Genomic DNA, 20,378 nt, shown 5'->3' on the forward strand with positions numbered 1-20,378 from the left:
TATTGTAAGCAATTTATTCTAAATCTGTAATTAGGATATGATGGATCATAAACATAATGTCAAATGCTTGCATGTGTATCATTACAAGAGGATTATGTTGTATTAATTATTGTATTTACCATGTTTAATTCTTTTAAACATTAGGGCTTCCAAATTCAAGCCACCAGCTTGTGAAGCAGTGTGTATATTTAAGTGCATTTGTGTAACCAGTAACGATTTAACGCTTGGATTTTCATCATTTTTACAACCGTCTAATAAAGACAAAAGCTCCAGAAATGACAGCAATCAATACTAATCTCTATAAGTGTTTGCGTGTGTAGTTCTCAATCCTTATCTAAATGCGTCATGAGCCATTTTCTTTAATATCAACACCCGAGTTTGTCTATATATACTGTATACATGCATGTGGTAGAATTAAGACCCTACTCACAGTTAACCCATTTTTACAAGACACGCCTACACAAAGATCCACACATATACTGTATATATTCATGAACTGTTCCTCCTAGTTGATAAAGAGGCTGAATAATGATCAGAGAGGCAGAATGGAGGTCAGGGTGGAGCAGCAGATGATAATGGACTATCTAGGGTGAGATAGGATGATGAAGTTGAAGGACGTGAGCGGGGTTCAAAATGAACACATCCTAAGTGCCAAATGCTAGTAAAAAATGTCTTTGGTGAGGACGAACAACAGACTTTTCACTTAACTAGTAACAATTATTTCTAATTCACTATCATTTACTTTTTTTACTGAATGATCATGTGACACTGATGAATTAAAAATTCAGGCATAAATTACATAAAAACATTAAAACTGAAAATTGTTGTTTAAATGTGTAATAATTTTTTGAATATATACTTATATTTACAGCACTTATTTCGAAAACGTTAAACCATCCCAAGACCCCAAGCTTTTGAAAAGCTGTGTTTATAAACCTGCCAATGACTAATGAATCCTGTCGGGTCTCGTTTTGAGTGGTTTTTGTCTGAACTTTTGTTTGGTTCCAATCTCTTCTCATCAATTCATATTTTTTGCTGAACTGCAAGCCTTCTTGAGATGTGCTTACACTGGCCGTTCACTTAATAGACGTCTGTCATGAAACTAGACTTGAAAAGTGGGTGAAGGGCTCATAATGGCTGGGTTTTGGCGGAAAGTGTAGTGTCTATAATTTGATTTACACAGTTCAGTTGAGAAGCTACCAGTCCAGCAAACATGCTTTGCATAACCCCCAAAAATCGTGTTTGATGAAAAAGATGAAGGCGGGAGGACGAGGATGGATGAAGTTAACAGTGACACACAGGCGCAGATGAACAGATGAATAAGGGAAGAGGGAGAGCCGAGAGTAAGACGGGATTGGGGGAAGGGCTGCTAGGAGATTAATCCCGTTCACCCTTTTACATGGACGCATAACAACATACACAGTCTGTGATGCATTTCTCAACAGTTTTAAGATAAAGCACATATGTGTGTACGATGCATTCGAAGATTGTGAAATACTGGCCTTTTTCTGTGTACTGTGCATGAATGTGAGCAGTATTGTGTGTATGTAGATGGCTGTAGCGTGTGTGTATTCGGAGCAGTCTGTCTCTCTTCCCTCAAGTCATTTACAATTTCTGCATGGTTTGATGAATATGCTCCAGTGTTTGTGTGTATGTGTGTGTTTATATAGATAGATGAGAGAGCGAGAGCGAGGGTGGGTTTGACCTCTCTGTTTTAAATATACTCTTCGTCCATGCTCTGTCCGCTCCGTGTTTAAAAATGACATCTCTGCAGGCCACTTTTTTTTTTTTTGTATGTTTTTTTTTTCCAGCAGAGTACATTACCATTCATAGAAATGCTGGGCAACATTATTATTGCATTCATTTATAGAAATGCTCTTCTGAAGTGCTTGTGCTGGCATTCTCCTTTTGCCTCTGGATTGCCTCTGTCACCTCACTGCTGTCTTACAAATGGTCTCAGCAGCTGTACGACAAAGCTTCAAAAACTGCCTGGATGCATGGTGTGTGTGTGTGTGTGTGTGTGTGTGTGTGTGTGTGTGTGTGTGTATTCTGTTAAATAATGTGAATTATGCCATTTAAATCTTCTGCCTGAAGGAGCTCAGCTGTAAAGAGCACACTGCCTTAACTGAATTTTCCAAAACACACACAAACACATGTACACACACTTCCAAGTGTAATGATTTTGAAGCTAGTTATTTTGAACCACGAGAGCACTAGAGCGAGTGGGGCACAACAGTTTGTGTAAATCCACATGGGGTTCAGAGTAAATTTTTTCTCACTGCATTAATTTCACACTTAGTACAAATATTTGGTTTGTTTCAGAATTACGTCTTAATTTTTCTTAATTTATTCCTAATTTAAATTTCCTAATTTATTCCAAAAGAGTAAATGATACTTAAATGTGATCCATATTTGGGTGCATTGTAACATGACCATATGACAGCTTAAAATATTATCCGATCTAATGAAAAATATATACAAGACAAACTAAAATATTTTGTAAATAAAATGTATGTTTTTATATAAAATCATCTAATTTTGGAGTCTCAACCATGCTTGGGAAGGTCCTGACCACAACACATACAGTACAGTTCAAAGCGGTGTGGACAAATATTTGAAGAAACACAATCATGCTTTCACAGAACAGGAGACAAAAAAACAAACCGTAATACTTTCGATTTCTTAAAAATAATTTGAACATTGACTGTCAATATCACCTGTTTCTCATTAAAATTAAGTAAAGTGTGTAAATTAATTAGCTTCCAAACTGATAACAGGTTGAAGATTTAAATAATATTTCTCTCATTTTAAATGAACGTTATAAAAAGTGAGATATAAAATTTACCTAAGATGTACTGCTCTGGCAGCATGTATTTGAAATAGATTTTTTTGTGACCGTATAAACATCTTTATGTCACTTAAATTGTTATTAAATAAAAGCATTTGAAGCTAAACTTTTAAAATGCCGTGTGAATGTGAAGTGTAAATGAAATAAAAAATGGCAAAATAGATATAAAAAATGTTGGAAAAATAACGGAAGTCATATTTCCATTTCAGTGGCGCAACATCAGAAATGCTTTGAATAAATATATTTGATAAACAATAAAAAAAGTAGTTTTTTTTTTTTAAAGAATGGTTAAAGTGAACTGACACAAAATGAAGAGCGTTTCTATTATTACTTCTTCATTGTTTATTGTTACTTTTTGAAAGGAATGTTAACAATCGTTGATGCAGCTCTGGCATTATGACTGTGTCTGAAAGCTTAGACTGCTGACTTTGTCTCCTCGCTGCTTTATCAGGTTGTGACTTTTCAGGCAGCATTTGTGCAGTCACCTCACAAAATTGATTTCTGACAGGCTTCTGAGGCAGTGTGATGACTTAATGATCTACACAAAATTGAACAAGCTTATAACCAAGCAAATATTACTTACAAAATAAGTTATGTACTTAGTACTATATAATACTAATTTCTCACTGGAAATAACATCAAAAGTGCAAAAAGTTTTAGAAATCCATCAGATGAGAAGTGAAGCTGACATTGGTCATTGGTTTCAGACATGCCTCGATGCTTTCCTTATCTGGCAGTGCATCCTCAGAAGGCAACATTTATCAGTTTTCAGATGCATCCAATATCTTGTAGTCAGTTTTTAACTCTGAGTTGATTCGGTCAGTGATTCAGTCTGGCTAAATCAGACCGTGATTCGAACCAGTGAAACCAAATTAAGTAAAAAGAACAGGCCTCAGAACCACATGTTTGTTTATCATGCAGTTAGCCAGAACAATGTGAAAGAGGGTAATGTTGCTTTCTTTTTATTACTTTGTGGCGCCGTCGTTCTCTGATGGCACCACCGGTCTCTGCGTGTTCTCAACACAGCTTTATACCTTATGTGTGATTTGCATCCAGGATCTCTTTCCGGTTAACGGCACTCCATTCACATAGTTGTGCAATGATACATTGTACACTTCCAGCTTCCCCCAGAGCCTCAGCAGGACATGCCAGTCTGTCTGTTTAATTAACAGTGTCTCTTCAGGGATTCAGCATATTACACATACGACAGTGAAACACAAAACGCACCAGACGTGTACACGCTGTGTGTGTGTGTGTGACTTTGCAAAACTCCCGTAGGGGATCACTAATCACTTTACCCCAACATTAGTTAAAACCGAGCAGATGTTCCCACACAAAAAGATCTTAAATTATCCTTAATGAGAACTTCCACAGCAACACCTCTCACTTAACCCTCGTGCTGTGCTCAAAATCCTACGCCATTTAAAAATCACTAAAGTTTTGTATTTGTCTTTGGAAATGATTGATTAATCATTGAGCTTATGCACGTTTTCAATTCTAAATAAAAAACATAATTATGTGGTAACCTTTTCATTTTATTTATTTACTTCTTTTTTTTTTGGTGACAGAAACAAGCTTTCACTAAACTTCTATGTATATTTTCTGTAAGTGGGACTCTAAATGTGGACCACACAGCCTCAAGCATCAGAGAATTAGCATGCTCTTCAGCACATGTTCTTCATCTTTTTTTTTTCTTCATTTGGTGCATTGTAGCCTCCTGCCAGTCCTCTTTATCTCACCTTTCCAGCATGCCTACCCCTCCCTTTCACACTTGTGCTCAATATATCTCTCCTCTCATTCTTTCGCTCCTTTCCCCTTAACACCTTTATAATTTCATCTGATGTATGTATATTTTTTGCCTAAATGCCTCAGAAATCAAGGCTGTCAGGGTGTCGGTATGAAAAACAGTCTTCCTTGAAGAAAAATGCGTTTAGCTGACTCGAACGTTGCCATTAATGAGATATTTTCATGATGTAATCTATAGCTATGTTTCCCCTGAAGGTGTTTTTGATTAATCTTCTCGTTCAGTGTGAAGGTGCCTGCTATAGCCAACATGTACCTAATATCTCACCCCCATTTCATATAGTGTTGAAGTGTAAAGAGCGTTTTCTGTGAAGGGTTACTACTTACTACTTTTAAAGTCCTCAATAAAGGTTGAGATGACGTATTTTGCTTTCTAACCATCCTTTTTTGATGAATTTATAAAAGTTTGAAACTGACTGTGGTATATAACATTTTTGTTTTGCATGCGTGTGTGTGTTAGAGAGAGAACAAGAAAAAAATGTGTGTGTGTGTGTGTGTGTGTTTGCTCATAAATATAAATCAACGAATGGGTTGATGTCATCTGGAACTAAATCTAGCCAAAAAATATATATCTTTTTGAATAAGTCTTTGGGATAATTTAATGTACAATACAGCGGTTTCATTGGGTGGGTCACTTAAAAGGATAGTTCACCCCAAAAAATGTACATTTGCTGTTAATTTTATCACCTTCTTGTCAACCAAAAATCTTTCTTACTGTTCTACTGAATAAAGTAAGCAACCTACGGGTGAGGAAATTTTCATTTTTGGCAGAACTATCCCTTTGGTGTATTCATCATTATTAAAAATATAAATACATTAAGTGAATAATGAAGTAGTATGTGATGCAGACAGATGACATTTAAGGAAAAAATTGCAACCTGTTAGAAAGTTTTTCATTTTACCCAAATTTCCTGTCTTATGACTAACATAACATTGACATATGCTTTACAGGGTGGTCTGTAAATGAAGTGGTTAACAGCACAGCCAAAAAAATGAATAAAACTAAAAGACAGACTTTTAAAAACTTTACTAGTTTTAGTAAATGCAATCAAAGGATTTTAGTTAGTAATAAGAAACAAATATCAAATATTTATAATTTATAATATGAACAAAAGAATTGACTTATTTGCCTCTTGCTTACATAAAAAGGTGAGTCTGTCGTATTTATCTCCATGTACATAAATGTTTTAATTAATCATTAAATTAATATTTGAAGACTGAATACACTGATGGCCTATAATTAGACTCTAACGTTTTACCATCCTGCCTCTAATTTAACTGGAAGACGCTTTGTATGATTAACTGCTGTGTGCTGTGGGTTTTATCAGGGATTATACACATAATAGGTGGTGCATGGTAATGAGCTCTAGCAGTAAACTCCAGCTGGTTTAATTGTGTCTTAATAAGCACACCATGCTAGCAAACCACCACACCGAAAGCTGGAAAATAACTGCATGCAATTTTCCCCCGCCCCATAAGTATAATCTGTGTCTCAGGATCTTCTTGGGTTTGCTTCTTTAGGTGAAGCAGATGAACTTCATACTGCAGATTTGACACAATGTTAAGATTTAAAATGAATATTTTTAAGCCTCTGTAGGAAGAAAATAAGACTTTGCCTTAGATTAATTTCCTCGAAAAATAGATACCGCGTTTATCTCTTATCGTAACAACAAACATTTTAATTTTACACACCTCCCAATTTGTTCTTCACAGCGTTGTCTGCCTTCTTAACACTAATTAAATATCTGCCCTCCCACCACTAATTAAAAAGTGTTAGGTACACAGGCGGGTGCTGGGATGCCTGAGGAGGTAGAGGTATGACAATCTCTCTCTCTCTCTCTCTCTCTCTCTCTCTCTCTCTCTCTCTCTCTCTCTCTTAGTTATGTATTTAGCAGGGTTTATGTGTGAGTAACTGCGTATTCATGACACTTACAAATGCCTCAAGCTGTGCTCCAACACATTATGTTTCCACTCCAGTACGCCTCCCTATACATACATAATCATATGCAAAGCATTTCCCTCTGATAAGCATGCATTGTATATTCAAGACTAATCTAAACCTGATTCAACCACAGCCCTCTTCATCTATCAAAATAACATATATGACAAAGGTTCACCTTGGACGATTGAACACAAAATTAAGGCTTTTACATTGAGTTCAAGTGTGTAGTAGGCTGCACAATTAAATTTACAGCTGACTCCAGCTGGCCCATATCAAGTACATATTTCTAGGCAATTGGACTCAACTGCCTGCATACAAATGCACTGTAGTACCTTATTTACAGTATGTAGAAATAACTTATGTGTGTGTGTGTTTTAGTATCAGCCATTAAAAGCAATTACCTATGCACATCGTCTAAAAAACAGCTGATAACCAGGACATATCCTGTCATTCACAGGTTGGAAAAAAATGGTCAGATTGCAACATTCATTTAGAAAAAGTATTTTGTAATAATCTCACTTCAAAACATAACTCTGTAAACAGTACTCTGTAAACCTGACCCTTTGAGTCACCCTATTTACTTTCTTTTTCCTTCAACAAAAGCTCACTTTCCATCCAGTATTACAAAGAGCTTTGTTGCGTCTGATAGAAACAAACAACTCTCAAATTGTATGCACAACATGTTTCAAGGCTCCTACATATGGCGTGACAGATTAAATAAAGTTATAATTAGGGTTCACCAGTTGCACCCCCTGTATGTACATTTTATTAAAACTAACTTATGAGCAATTGTTGTATGCAAACATACTGTGGGGGTTTTCCTGAGTGATTATATCTGAATGTAAATAGCAGGCTCTGTTGTTCATTTTAATTTGTATTTTTATTATAATATACCAGATGAGAGGGCTTCCTGCATAGTTTACAAGTTTACTGCATTATTTGAGAGAGAATTATCAGTTTTGGCATCTGTCAATTTTAATTAGGATTTATGGTGAAACATAATCTTTAATATATTTTAATTTGCATCCTTAAAATACTATAGGATTTCCAACACTACTTATTGGAATGTCACCTCTCTGGAGGGGGTGGAGTCTGAGTTAGTGTGGGAGGTTAAGAGGTACCGACTAGACATAGTCGGACTCACCTTCACGCGCAGCTTGGGCTCTGGAACCCATCTCCTCGAAAGGGGCTGGACTCTCCACTACTGTGGTGTTACCCGCAGTGAGAGGTGGTGGGCTGGTGTGGGCTTGCTCATTGCTCCCCAGCTTAGCCGCCATGTGTTGGAGTTCACCCTAGTAAGTGAGAGGTTCGCCTCCTTTGCGCCTTTGGGTTGGGAAGTGGTCTCTCACTGTCATTTGTGCATAAGGGCCGAATGACAGAGAGGAGTAGACTGCATTCTTGGGGTCTCTTGGGGGACATTGTCTGGCTGTGGAAGGAATACTTTGAGGATCTTTTCTGTCTCGTCAACACATCTTCCACTGAGAAAGCAGAGGCCGGGGACCCAAAGGAGGACCCACACATCACCCTGGCTGAGGTCACCAAGGAAGTTAAGAAGCGTCTCGGTGGCAGAGCACCGAGGGTGGATGAGATCCGCCCAGAGTACCTTAGGTTTCTGGATGTTGTGGGGTTGTCTTATCTGACACACCTCTGCAGCGTCACGTGGAGACGGAGGACTTCTTGTACTTCTTGATTGGCAGACCGGTGTGGTGGTTCCTCTTTTTAAGAAGGGGGGCTAGAGGGTGTGCTCCAACTATAGGGAGATCATACTCCTCAACCTCCCCAGGAAAGTCTATGCCAGGGTACTGGAGAAGATCATTTGTCTGATTTGTCGAACCTCGGATCCAGGAGCAACAATGCAGCTTTTGTCCTGGTCATGGAACACTGGACCAGCTCTATACCCTCGGCAAGGTACTGGTTCATGGGAGTTTGCCCAACCAGTCCACATGTGCTTTGTGGATTTGGAGAAGGCATTCGACCAGGTCCTTTGCAGTGTCCTGTGGGGGGTGTTCTGGGAATATGGGGTACAGGGCCATTTGCAAAGGGCTGTCCGGTACCTGTATGATCAGAGCTTGGTTGGTTCGTATTGCCAGCAGTAAGTCAGACTTGTTGCGGGTGCATGTTGGACTCCGGCAGGGTTGCCCTTTGTCACCGATCCTGTTTATTATTTTTATGGACAGGATTTCTAGGTGCAGCCAGGGGCCGGAGGGTGTCCGGTTTGGTGACCACAGGATCTCGTCTCTGCTTTTTGCGGATTATGTTGTCCTGTTGGTTGCATTTAGCCAGGACCTACAGGGTGTACTGGGGTGGTTTGCAGCAGAATGTGAAGTGGCTGGGATGAGAATCAGCATCTCTGAGGTCGGACAAGGGTGGCTTGCCCCCTTCAGGTTGGGTGAGTTCCTGTCTCAGGTGGAGGAGTTTAACTATCGAGAGATCACCAGATGGTGCAGCTTCCACAATAATGCAGTCGATGTACTGGTCTGTCATGGTGAATAAGGAGCTGAACTGCAAGGCAAATCTCTTGATTTACCGGTCGATCTACGTTTCTACTCTCATCTATGGTCATGAGCTCTGGGTCATGGCCGAAAGGATGAGATCCCGGATACAAGTGTCTGAAATTAGTTTCCTCCATAGGATGGCTGGGCACTCCGTTAGACATAGGGTGAGAAGCTCGGACACTCAGGAGGAGCTTGGAGTAGACCCACTGCTACTGGCTTGGGCATCCGCTCCAGATGCCTCCCGATGGAGGTGTTCCGGGAATGTCCCACCAATAGGAGGCCCTGGGGAAGACCTAGGACACACTGGAGGCATTATGTCTCTCGGCTGGCCTGGGAGCACCTCAGTGTTCCCCTGAAAGGGCTAGAGGAAGTGTCTGGGGAGAGGGAAGTCTGGGCTTCCCTACTTGGACTGCTGCCCCCGAGACCCAGCCCTGGATAGGGGCAGAAGATGGATGTATGGATGGCACTACTTATTTATTGGTGCCACAGCACTGCTCTTTAATCTACAGTGCAACCATAGTTGGTTGTTCAATTACAGAATGACTCCAGTAAATAAATCAAAAATATACATCAGAGTGAGTGTTGAGTCAGTACTTTTTAGAGAATCAGACTCACAGACCTTGGCCAATGCAGTCTGATTACAGTTTGACAATGAGGTTTTATTAGTGGTCTTGTTGATCGTGCAACAATGTGTAATTCAGATAATAATTTTTTTTTTTGGAAATGGTATTTTATAAATACAAATAAATACCATGCTACTTTTGTAGTATATTAGTTTTCTATATAGATATTTTTATTTTTTTATAGTTTTTTATCTGTCTGTGCAGTTACACTGTGTGTAAGTCGGCTTTAATTTTAAAGTATTTTTGCATCTGCTTATTGTAAGAGCCTCTAACTTAAAGTCCTTTCAGAGCAAAGAAGCAAAGAGAACAAGGGACTGTATGAGAGACCAAACCTAGGATCTTTATTGCACAGGATAAAATGAAGATACCTCAGGCTGTTATCAGATTTTATCATGAATTAATTAATCACATTTCATGTTGACTTAACAGGAAATCTCTCACATAGTCATGATCTACAACAAACCTCTTCCATAATAAATAATAATTACAGGGACAGTTTTATTTTTTTTAATTGCAAATTCCAGCACAAGAAAGCTTCTCTCTTTACAAACTAACATAGACACATTTAAATTATTGTTTCCTTATCACACATGGGAAATGTGTGTCGAATTTTAATGAGATTTTTCCCACTCACTGTCTGTGGAAGTCGCTGTGAAATCCTGTGATTGTAATCTCGTCTCTCTCTTTACTGTGAGAGAAACACATAAAGAGAGAGTGAGGAGCGATAAGAATGAAAGGGAAAACAGGGTATGGATAAGAATGTGAGCGCTGGAGATCGCTGGAAGCTCTAATTTAAGCCATGACCAAAGATGGGCAGATGAATACAAGAGCAAGCATTAAGAAGTTCCCTTCCTTCCAGCAGTGTGCTGTGAAAGTGTTAGAGAGAGAGAGAGAGGGGGCTTCAGAGAGGAAGTGGAGGGGGTAGGCGATAAGGTTATGGGAGAGATATTGTTTACTCGCTTATCTGTGACAAGTGTGCATGTCTTTGTGTTTGTGTGTGTATGTTGTGGAAGGAGGTTGTGGAAATCTTCTGGTTTCTCGTTACAGGCTGAACATCACCCTTGATTTTGCGTTCCTCTCTTGTTCTCCCCTCATCATCGTCTGTTCCCTGCCGTCAGGGATATTAACCCACCCAGCCTCCCACATCAAAACCATAACACTCCCCCCCTCAAACCACAACCCTCTCTGACCCAGTTTTTTGGGGTAAAGGGCTATTGTGCACTTTTCTGAGAGTCTCCCCCCTTGCGCATTCTTTGTGGCGACACACGCTTTGTGTGCTCGTACAGTATGTATGTGTGTGTGTGTATCCGGTGCTGCTGTAAGGTCAGTGGTCTCTGATCTCCAGGGCTGCTCCTTAAAGAGAAGAAAGGAGGAGGATACAGAAATGAGAAGAGGGAAAGCAGACAGGGAAAGACAGAATGTCGAGTATGTGTGAGTACAACTTTCACAGCATGTGCTTGGGTGATTTAACAGGCGAACACGTCAGTGCTGTTTGACCTGACGTGACTTCAAGTATTTCTGTGAACTCGGTGGGACCTTTACCTTATGTGTCCTTGTAGATGGCATGTGTTATGTTATGTGACACTGTTCACTGTGAACCAGTGAATCACAGGCAGGGGATGCATTTAGCTTGTCCAAACCCATAAAACAGTATATTAGCGTTTTAATAATGTAAAGGTTGTCAAAGGATTTGTTTCCTTTTTTTGTTTATGAGTGAACTATACATGTAATAATAAAAATCGTAAAATAATATTTGTTATTTTATAAGGTAGGATGGGCAAATTTCTGGTTTACTTGGGACTTAGCCTAACCTGTAAAACAACACTATTAAAATTTGTGTATTAATGTAAGTGTTGTCACAGGATTTTTTTTGTCCATTTATTGTTTATATATTTAAGACTGAACTATTCAAATAATAATCAAAATACTTAATGACATTTTTTACGTTATGAGGTTGGGTGAGCAGATTTCTGATTTAATGTTTGGGATTAATTTTGCTTTTCCAAATCTGTAAAACAATATTATTAAAATTAAATCAGGTAAAATGAATGAATTTTTGGCTTTCCTTTGCTGAACATGAAACATATTAAAGGACTATTAAAGGAGATCTATCTTATCTATCTATTTATCTGTCTATTTAACTTCTCTGCTTTAAATTTTCAAATTAGTTTTGTAATATATATAGTAATATAGTAATTCATATTACAGAAAGTGCTGAATGATTTTTTTTGTTGTCATTCAATGTTTGGACTACATAAATATTAAACCAGAATTAAACAATCCTATATAACAATATTATTACAATTTACAGTATTAGTAATATTGGAGCTGTCAGAGGATTTTTTTGTTTGTGAACTAATCTTTTAATCTTACTATTGAAAATACTAAATAATAAACACTATGTTATACAATGAAAAGAACACATTTTTGGTTGAACATTTGTGAAGGGGTGCAGTGGGGCTCTCAGTAATGTAAGCCAAAAAAGACTGGGACACACTATAAACAAATGAGATGGCAGGCTGAGAGAGAGGGAGTGTGGATGGATGGATGAAGGTTATAGATTGGCTTTGGCATGGTAACAGGGGCATTTTGTTGAATTTGTACACTGTCCCTGCCAAGGGGCAGGGCATGAGAACTGAGCGTGTGTGGAGCTGGAGAGAGACATGAGTAACAGAGGACCCAGGCTTTAATCTGGGAATAGGATCAACAATTATATCAGGAATGCCTTAATGTATTCCGGACTAAGCGTTTTGTTTTGTGTGGCGTGAGTTTGTTCTCTGTATAGAATATATACACTACTGTTTAAAATTTTGGGATCTGTACCATTTATGCTCCCCAAGGATAGGGGAATACACTAGTAAAAATACACTAAAGTATATTCTGTTATTTTTATGTCTTTGCTGACACTTTTGATGAATTTAATGCATCCTTGTTAAATAAGAGTATTAATTTCTTTGAAAAGTAAAAGATTTAAATATATCTGGTGATCGTTATTCATTATTTTGATTTTACAGTAAAGTAGCTCTTATAAGATTATGTGGAAATGTCATTAAGCATTTAATTTTAGTTGTCTTCTATGATGTTGATAATTTTATTTTTACAATTAATAACTCTTAGCTCATATTAAGTAATGTTATGAATTAATCATAACAGATAGCATAACAAACAGAGCTTTTTGGCATGAACTTGGCATGAAACCAAAAGGGATGTCTTGCCCCCAAGTGTCCTTTGACATATCATAAAAGTGACACTATACTAATGCTGAGGCACAATTTACTTTGTTCAAGCATGTCTAATACACACACAGGAACATTTTTATATTATTTTATGGTTGTTAGTTGAGTCCCTGTGGCCAAAGCCTGTGTGTGAGCGAGCATATTCAACAGGCACAGATACAAAACAAAGTCCTTTATTCCCTTTGGGAGTGAGTGCTATTTCAACCTTCAGAGAGAGAGAGAGAGAGAGCATGATAGAGAAAAAGAAATGAAAGAGTGATGGTGAGATGACAGCAACAGCAGTCATTCAAGGACAGATGCTCCAGAGTGACCAGCGGATCCCTCTCATTTTCTGTACGTCTTTTGTATTTTCAGTATATGTGTGTGTACTTTGTTTGTGTGCCTACATATGAGTCACGTTCTAAGTCTATGTTCCTCACCCCTAGTGCCTCTACCAGCACAGTGAGACGCAGATTAAAGGTGAAGGGCTAGTACACATGAGCGCATGCCCACTGCTGAGGTCCTCTTCTGGGCAGGAGGAACAGGAAAGCCCTGGACCCTCTGGTCCTGTTGAGTTGGATAACAGTGACCTTTGAGAAGTAATAAATTAGTCTGTTGTCTTCTCTCAAACATGCGTTCTATATACTTGGGTGCATTAAATGAGATGTTATAATATTGTATGTCTCGCTTGTCTTTGGTAAGACGTTGCCTACTATGGTAATACAATCACTTTATTGGAAGAAGAAATTCAGACATTCATTAAAAAGAAAGCAAAAAAAGAACAAGTAGAGAAAACCCGAGAGGTCACACACTCACCCGCTCACCACAGCTGTTCTCCCTCAGGGAAGATTTGTGTGGTTCAGGCTCAGTGCTCAAGGTAATTGTGTCTGCGTATGTGTGTGTGAAAGAGAGAGTTCCGTTCATTGAGTCTATTAACACTAGGTTGACCTTTTATTGAGCAATATATCTCGCAGAATACACTATGAATTATATAAGGATGAATATTGGCATGTATTGGTACCATATCTGTTATTAGCCTTATTCTCATTCTTGGATATTCTATAGGGCTAATTTCATATTTCCCTAATTTGTTTATATTTTCTTCATCTAACATTCTTTAAAAACACTTTATTTAATAACACTTTATATAGTATTAAGCAAATCTCAAAATGAATATCTATTTCATACTGTATAATGTAATGGGCTTGTAGAATTTAAAACTATTTATTTTAGTTTTTAATATTTAATAAAATAGTAACTGTAATAGTGACCATTTATTGGTCACATGTGGTCATTTATTTCTTAAATAAAAATAGTTATTGGCACATCTATAGAGTTTTCAAAGAAACATTTAGCCTTTTACCTCTTAAGTTTCAAGTCTTAGATTCACATATTTCTAATCATGCCCACGTTCCCATGTTTCCATTTTGAATTATACCACATCAGAAACGAGTGATAGAAATGCCTAGTTTAAAAAACACACACACACACAAATTAGCATAAAGGTTTTTATTCCCTCTTGAGTTGGTTTTGACTTGTGAGGAAAAGAATTAAAGTAAATAATGGGAGATGGAAACACATTTGCCAAAAAGAATCTGTAGTAATAATGTAGTAAACATTAAACCCATGAAATTAGTCAGCAGTTTCTGTTTATGGTGTTATTTGAGGGTGTTTTTTTACCTCCAACATCCCCTCAAACAAATTAATAAAATTATTTTTTTGCAGGTTTTACATTTTTAGTTTTCTTCCCATTTTGAAAAACATTTCAAAAAGTCAAATCATCAATAAAATGACAATAAAAACTAATCTGTAAATGGCAAAAGATGTATCACATTTTTCCTTCATAGCTTTAATATCTAGAAGGTCTGTTTTTTTGTTTTTTTTTTAATGTCTCTTTCACCATTATAAAAAAAATGGCTGTTTTTAATGAAATCTCCTCCTCCTTACACAATATATCTTTTATTATCTGTAATACTGTAATTAGGCTCCACATACTCTATGTAAATATTTTCAATGATGAACTTGTAGTTACATTCAAAACTCTTTTGCGTTTGTCCACAGAGTCTGTGAGCTGTGCAGTGTGGGACGCTGTCTGCCCCGTTGTCATCAGACGTCATGAGCTGGAGCTTCCTGACGCGTCTGCTGGAGGAGATCCAGCACCACTCCACGTCGGTGGGGAAACTCTGGCTCACTGCGCTAGTTGTCTTCCGCATCGTGCTAACTGCGGTGGGAGGCGAGTCCATATACTACGACGAGCAGAGCAAGTTCGTCTGCAACTCGGGACAGCCAGGATGTGAGAACGTCTGCTACGATGCCTTCGCGCCGCTCTCGCATGTGCGGTTCTGGGTCTTCCAGATCATTCTGTCCGCCATGCCCTCTCTGCTCTATATGGGCTACGCGGCCAATAAGATCTCCCACAACGAGGATTTGAGGGGCGGCGGGGGGGCCGGGGCTCCACCCACAGGCGACTCTGTGGGGGGCGGATACACCCAGCGCAGGCCGAGAAAGATGTACTTTGGTGCACGGCAGCATCGGCCGGGACATGAGGACGGGGAGGAGGAACGCGAAGACGACCCCATGATCTACGAAGTGCCTGAGATAGACAACACACGTCGTGAGCTGGTGCCACCGCGTCCCAAACCCAAAGTGCGCCACGATGGCCGCCGGCGGATTCGAGACGATGGTCTGATGCGAGTGTATGTGTTGCAGCTGCTGACGCGCTCCGCCCTGGAGGCGGGCTTCCTGGCGGGACAGTACTTGTTATATGGCTTTCGAGTGGAACCAGTCTTTGTGTGCTCAGATAAACCCTGCCCGCACCATGTGGACTGCTTTATCTCACGCCCCACCGAAAAAACCATCTTCCTTCGAATCATGTACGGAGTCAGTTGCCTTTGCCTGCTGCTAAACCTGTGGGAAATGATTCACCTGGGAGTGGGAACTATTCGCGATGCGCTGCGCAAACGAACCGAATCGGCCACCGATGATGAGTACCAGCTTGGCCTGCTTGCGGCAGGGGGCGTGTCGGTCGGAGTGGGCGGGCCTTCTCTCAGCGAGGGGGAACCAGGAGGTGGAGTTGGGGGCGGCGTGCGAGAGGCAGACTATGTTGGTTATCCCTTCTCCTGGAATACTCCCTCTGCGCCGCCGGGGTACAACATTGTGGTGAAGCCCGAGACGATGCCGTACACAGACCTGAGCAACGCCAAGATGGCGTGCAAGCAGAACCGTGCCAACATCGCCCAGGAGGAGCAGCAGCAGTACGGCTCCAATGAGGACAACTTCCCGTCTGCAGGTGAGGCCAGACCGCCTCCCATAAACAAAGACGTGATACAGTTAGAGGCGGCGATTCAAGCCTATACCTTGCAGCACCATGCCAGCAGTAACCACGACGAGATGAACGACACTAATGACATCGATGAGAAGCCTCAGAGCAACATCACCACCGCACCGCAGAAGGAGCGCAAGCAGCGGCCCAAGCACGGAAAGTCCGGGAGCGCTGGGAGCAGCAGCAGCAGCAAGTCTGGAGAAGGCAAGCCATCTGTCTGGATCTGACTGAACATTACACTCAGTGGTGCACACCATCTTCCCAGTTCTGCAAGTTTTTCTTTTAGGCACAAAATATTCTGTGCATCCCACAGATTACAATAACTGCAAACACGTGATTCGAAAAATGCTGTATATCTTTTTGAAGTGCTTTCGGGCGTGCCTTAAAGACTCTCTGTGAATGAGATGGGGTGGGGGGGGCTGTACTGTTTTTTTGATCTCCCGTTGAGCTCTGAGAACATTCCCTCATAATCCAGAAAAACCCATCCGTTTTCAAAGTTGGGAACTCTGCAGCAAGTTGAGAAAGTCTTCCGATCGGATTCTTCCATGAGAGCGATAATGCTACAATCCGATTCCAAACCAGCTGTCTTCCTTTTGCCAGTGTTAAACAGTAACTTTTGCAGCACGATGCCAAGCTATAACAATGCAATGATACACACCAATGCTGTGCTGGTACACTGTGGTCTTCAAGACCCAACAAACAGTCCTGTGAAATAAGCTGTAAATCTACATTTACAAACATACAAACACATCCAGTGCAAATGTTTTCACCACTGTGGTTGTTTGAGGAAGCAGTGTCTTTCAGTTTTAGAGTTTCTCTTACTTCGAGATCTCTGTTGTATTTCTAGCCACCAAGATTTGGGATATTCCACTGATGGATCCACTATCCTACTCTGTTCTTGTACTATCCCCTACTGGTAAAGAAAGCTTTTGCAGTCTAGTCTTATTAGCCATATAAATACATACAGGTTCCCCACGGTCCTGGAAATAACACTGAATTTTAAAAGTGTTATTTCCAGACCAGAAAAAAAGAAGAAGAAGAAATTATTTAAATTAAAAGAAAGGTAAATTTATTTAAGTGCTCAGATTTTTTATTACCCTTTGTGAGTCCAGTAATTATGAATGATTTTTATAAAGAAATTTATCCAGTAATTAAATGGTGTATAAGGGGGAAAATTTTTAGAAATTTAAGTCTGGAAATCCTGTACTTTTAGATGCATTTTACATTCAAATGGACTTGTCTGATAGTCACTGTGTTTTGTTAAAACAAAATTGCTCTAACAAACCTGTATTCATGGGAACATCCTCTGGCTCTAACAGACTTGATATAGCCAGTCCAAGTAGCAGGTCTAACTTGGTTCAAATTGAGGTTGAAAGTTTAACAGTGACGCCTTTCAGGTCAATGCAATGTAGATATCTAAGGTACACGCAAACCAATTTATACACACTGTGTGAAGAGTCTTCCATTCTCTCTTACTGCCACATTCCAACTTTGTGAGACTTTTGCCTTTATGTAGGATGTTTCAATTTGTGACAATTGCCATGGGAGACCAAATACTGTTTGTCACAAAGACATCGAGCTACTATGCAGTCATGCGGACTGAGGAAAACACGCCATAGAACACCATTGTGTGTGCCTGCGTGTGTGCGCTTGCGTGTAGCAGAGGACGAGGCGGCGGGGAGTGATTGCATGAGTGCATGTGACTAGTATTTGATTAATGAATTAAAAAAAAAACCCTTTACATATCAGCATTTCAGCAGTGTTTATTGATGCTGAAGATTGTGGCATTAGATTTGTGGTTTCTAAGCGAGACTTGACTTGTTTGTACTTTTCAACATCGATTTGGTTTCTTTTTTTATTAGCTTTTTTAATACGCAGAACTCAAATTCAACAGTGCCCGTATGATTTGATTTATTACAAAATGTTTTTTTAGGATTTTTTAGGATTTAATCAGCCTTTAATCGTAGTAAAAAAAAAACGATGTGCTGTATTTGTTAGTCGATCGGTGCAAATATGTTTCCCAGTGTGCTCAATGAATCCTTTTTTTCTTAGTCATGATCGAGTATAATTTTGCATGGGAGGGAACGCAGGAATGTTTGAGGGCAATTTCCAATGGAAAGCTCTAAGCGAAAAAGAAGTCCGCAATGTAACTACTTTGACCTTTTCTATGTGGATGTGTGGGGGTTTCTAACAGCTGTATAATAGAGTGCTCCAGATGGAGTGAGTATAAGAGACCCCTCTGCCCCACATCTGAGCACTACTGTGCGTGTTTGCGTTTAATGTGTGAGCGTTCACAGAGTCGGGGTTAGCCGAGGCGATCCTCAAGAAAAACCTCTCTCGTACTTTTGTCAGCTGTCTGAGGAAGAAACTGAAGTAGTAAGCTACTTTACTTCAGAGTTTGACACATCGCTTTGAAAGCAAGCCTTCTCAGCAGGTCACAATGAAGGCTGATGGCATTCTTACTGACGAGCGTGTGTGAATGTGGAAGCATGCGTTTCTATTTATTGCCCTTTCCTGGTTATCATCAAGCCACTAATGTGTTTGATAAGACGTTTGTTTGTCCTGACTGGTATGTGTTTCTGTAAATGTTGTCACTGTGTTTGAAAAACGAGGGAGAAAAAAAATGCTTTTAATGTGCCAAGCTGGACTGTCCAGCGATGTACAATTATTTCCAATTTTGGAGAACCCTCTCTTTGGATTTGAAATTGCATGTTCAGAGCTATTTTGTTAATAAAATGAGATCAATTTCAATGCTGTGATGTGTCTGAGAGAGAATATGTACATTGCCAGTTAAAGGAACCTGTGTCGATTGTCTCTTTGTCTGTCAAAGGAGTGATTTTGATGGCTTGTGAAGGAGTCAGCCTATTATTCATCTCTATTTTTGACAGATGATGTGTTTGTGTGAGAAACGCGGGGGAGAGCCGCGTTTGTCGCTCTTAATCATGTCCAGAACATTCTTTCTTGGAATTGGTCTAAGCAGGTTTACTCTCAGAATGCACTCCATAAGGCATCAGATTGGCTCATGAACCATAAACAGATCACAGGAGAAAAAAAACAGTAGTGTCAAATGTGGTTCCCAACGGGAATGTCTTTCCCTTAAAAGGGTGTAACACAGATGCAGAAAAACCGGGTCGCTGGGCCAACATGAACGGAGTCCCCCGAGTGTGTGCAGAACAGCTTGCAATGCAGAGCGTTTCAAAAAACAAAAGTGTACGCCTTGCATCCGTTCTCCAAACCACTTATCCTCTGTAGGGTCACGAATTTGACAGCAAATTGATAAAACACAGACAACCGAGCACAAGTGTTAGGAAGAGAGATAATGTTAGAAGAAGGGGGAGGAAGGTGTCATATTCTGACTAATCAACACACCTATGTTTCCCGTAGTTGTAGACAGTAAGCATTCGCTTGAGTTGGCCAAAACATAGTTTCATAGGCAGGGCTTAGCCTAAATCAGGATTATGCCATAGTTCTATTAGGACTTCATTTACATTTTTAGAAACATGCCATAGAATAAAGCATTACTGGGGTGCATCTTAAGAAAAAACCAAGACACTGACATGCTTTAAGATCAGTCAATGCAAGTTTCTTTCAGTTTGAAGCAGCTCAGATTTACATTTTAGTCTAGGACTAGGCTTAGGCATTGTCTGCGAAACCGGGTATGAAAACACATACATAAACCTGTTTGTAAGTTTAATTACATTTTCACACAAGATTTAATGACATTTTAAAGAAGTTATTTTGGCATTTTAGCAACACTGTCCATGCAGTAAGCTGACTTGAAATGGAAAAAACCTCATCATTTACTCATCCTCCAGCTGTTTAAAACCTGTCCGAGTTTCCGGTAAAGCTTTAGCATAGGGACCACTTTCACTGTTAACCAGTTGCTTAATAGCATGCCTATTAACATATTTACTGTTTATTAGCGTTTATAAAGCACAATTTCTGCATGACCATATTCTACATCCTTAATCTGAAAAAAACTTAACAATTACCTTAAATCAGCAAGTTAGTTTGAGTCATAGTTAATGGTTTCATATATATATATATATATATATATATATATATATATATATATATATATATATATATATATATACATCCAATTCGTCTTTGTCCCACAACAGTTTTCT

At 39.4% G+C, this 20,378-nt stretch overlaps 1 protein-coding gene across 7 annotated transcripts in view; it reads left to right on the forward strand.

Annotated features, from left to right (window-relative positions):
- Nucleotides 1-18,999, forward strand: part of gjc1 (gap junction protein gamma 1) — a 28,395-nt gene extending 9,396 nt beyond the window's left edge. For 5 of the 7 annotated variants that reach the window (XM_043225769.1, XM_043225734.1, XM_043225743.1 and 2 more), the window contains one exon: nt 14,988-18,999. In XM_043225769.1, coding sequence (XP_043081704.1) covers nt 15,042-16,475 — 1,434 coding nt within the window. In that variant the 5' untranslated portion in view covers nt 14,988-15,041 and the 3' untranslated portion in view covers nt 16,476-18,999. Of the gene's footprint in view, nt 1-11,016; nt 11,143-13,407; nt 13,526-14,987 lie in introns of those variants that run through there. The other 2 variants (XM_043225751.1, XM_043225760.1) reach the window with 2 other exon arrangements.
- The last annotated feature ends 1,379 nt before the right edge of the window (nt 19,000-20,378 follow it).

The sequence above is a fragment of the Puntigrus tetrazona genome, chromosome 3, assembly GCF_018831695.1.
Source record: "Puntigrus tetrazona isolate hp1 chromosome 3, ASM1883169v1, whole genome shotgun sequence".
Classification (NCBI taxonomy): Eukaryota; Metazoa; Chordata; class Actinopteri; order Cypriniformes; family Cyprinidae; genus Puntigrus; species Puntigrus tetrazona.